At 39.9% G+C, this 1,579-nt stretch overlaps 1 protein-coding gene across 1 annotated transcript in view; it reads left to right on the top strand.

Annotated features, from left to right (window-relative positions):
- Positions 1–1,579, top strand: part of CTNNA3 (catenin alpha 3) — a gene marked incomplete at its 3' end in the record, with an annotated part of 1,162,049 nt that overhangs the window by 57,340 nt on the left and 1,103,130 nt on the right. Inside the window, 1 exon segment of the mRNA XM_015562095.1 lies at positions 1,474–1,571. Coding sequence (XP_015417581.1) covers positions 1,474–1,571 — 98 coding nt within the window.

Raw genomic sequence — 1,579 nt, 5'->3', positions numbered from 1 at the left:
AAAAAAAAAAAAATAACACCAGAGGGTATGTTGGACAGGAGGATAAAATGGCAGACAAAAATTATTTTCATCCACGTATTTCCTTATAGCTTGCAAGTTCTTTCTTAGTTCCTAACTAAAAAAACTGGGTTCAGATATCTAACTAAACAAATGTTGAATGCTCCATAAATGAGCAAAATCCTCAGGGGCTGTCTTTCTGTCTGTTGTCGATGATGTGGCACTGGATTGTTAAAAGCTTTGGCTATTTGATGACAAGCAGGCGTTGAGCTTTCTACTGGAATTCCTGCTCTTCTCTTAAGTACTAGGTTCAAGGTTGTTTTCCTTCCTCTGTGATGGTGACCTTCAAGCTCTGCACATGGAAAGGCTAACCAAATTTTGTTATTGGGCTCCAACGTTTAATTAAGAAATGGATGTTTTCCACAATGCAATGTGGTATGAGGTTTTGTCCCAAATATAAATGCTTAATTTCTGTCTCTAAACAATGCTCTCATTATGACTTTATCCTTATTTTAAACCTTTTCAAAAGTATTGTGTTCATTATTAACATATTCAGGCAATTCAAAATATAGACATTTAAAAGAACCTCTTTTCAACCACTGCATTCATTCATCCATTTATATAATATTTATTGAACACCTACTTTGTGCATTGTTCTGTGTGCTGGAGAACAAAATACGTTTCCTGCTTGCATGGAGTTTACATTTGAATATTGGAAGCAAGCCATAGACAGGTAAACAAGTGGAAAATATCAGGTTCTATAAGTGTTTTGAAGAACTATAAAGTGGGGTGAGGGGACAGATGGTGGGTGGGGTGGTCAGGAAGGCCTCTTGATAGGGGACTTTGAGTGGGACCTGTTTGTTTGAGGGGAGTGTGTAGAGACAGGGAAGAGAGGTTAGGAAGGGCCAGAAATGTCGGTTACGGTAAGGACTCAGATTTGGTTCTACTGAGGTCACCACTTCTTTATAAGTTACAGAGTAGTTCCCACCCTTCTAATATCAGTAACCTCTATTCTCAGCCTAAATAGACTACTGCTGGCTACAAAGTGACATAAATTTTATAATTGATATTTTTGAGACACATCATTTTCAAATTTTCCTCATTTTTGACTGCTTTATCAAGGTTCTGTATCCTTTTTCCATGTGAAGTTTCTTTAATAAAAGCAACACACAGGTACACACACAGATGACCTTCTAAAACATTGTCCTAGTGGTAAAACTTGATGAGACTCCATCTCTGGGGCCCTCCCTCTAGATGGGCTTGTGCTCCTGCCTACCATTAACCGGGAGCTCTGTGGTGGTTGATAATATTCTCGGTGCCTTGACTTTTGGGGACGCACCAGTAGGACTGCTCCGTGTTTCTGTGCTGCACTCAGTTTCTGTGATGCACTTCCTTTTGTTCTGGGCTATGCTACCCCAGGACTGCGTTCTCCTCACAAGTTGTCTAATGCGTGACTTGTATTTTTTTCATTTTTAGGTGACCACACTTGTAAATTGTCCCCAGAATCCTTCTAACAGGAAGAAAGGATGTTCCAAAAGAGCCAGAGTTCTTCTAGCGTCTGTGGAGGAAGCGATGTGGGGGA

Source organism: Myotis davidii, unplaced genomic scaffold, assembly GCF_000327345.1.
Source record: "Myotis davidii unplaced genomic scaffold, ASM32734v1 scaffold134, whole genome shotgun sequence".
In the NCBI taxonomy this organism is placed as follows: Eukaryota; Metazoa; Chordata; class Mammalia; order Chiroptera; family Vespertilionidae; genus Myotis; species Myotis davidii.
The sequence above is the reverse complement of the archived record's forward strand: the minus strand, read 5'-3'. Positions and strand labels throughout refer to the sequence as shown.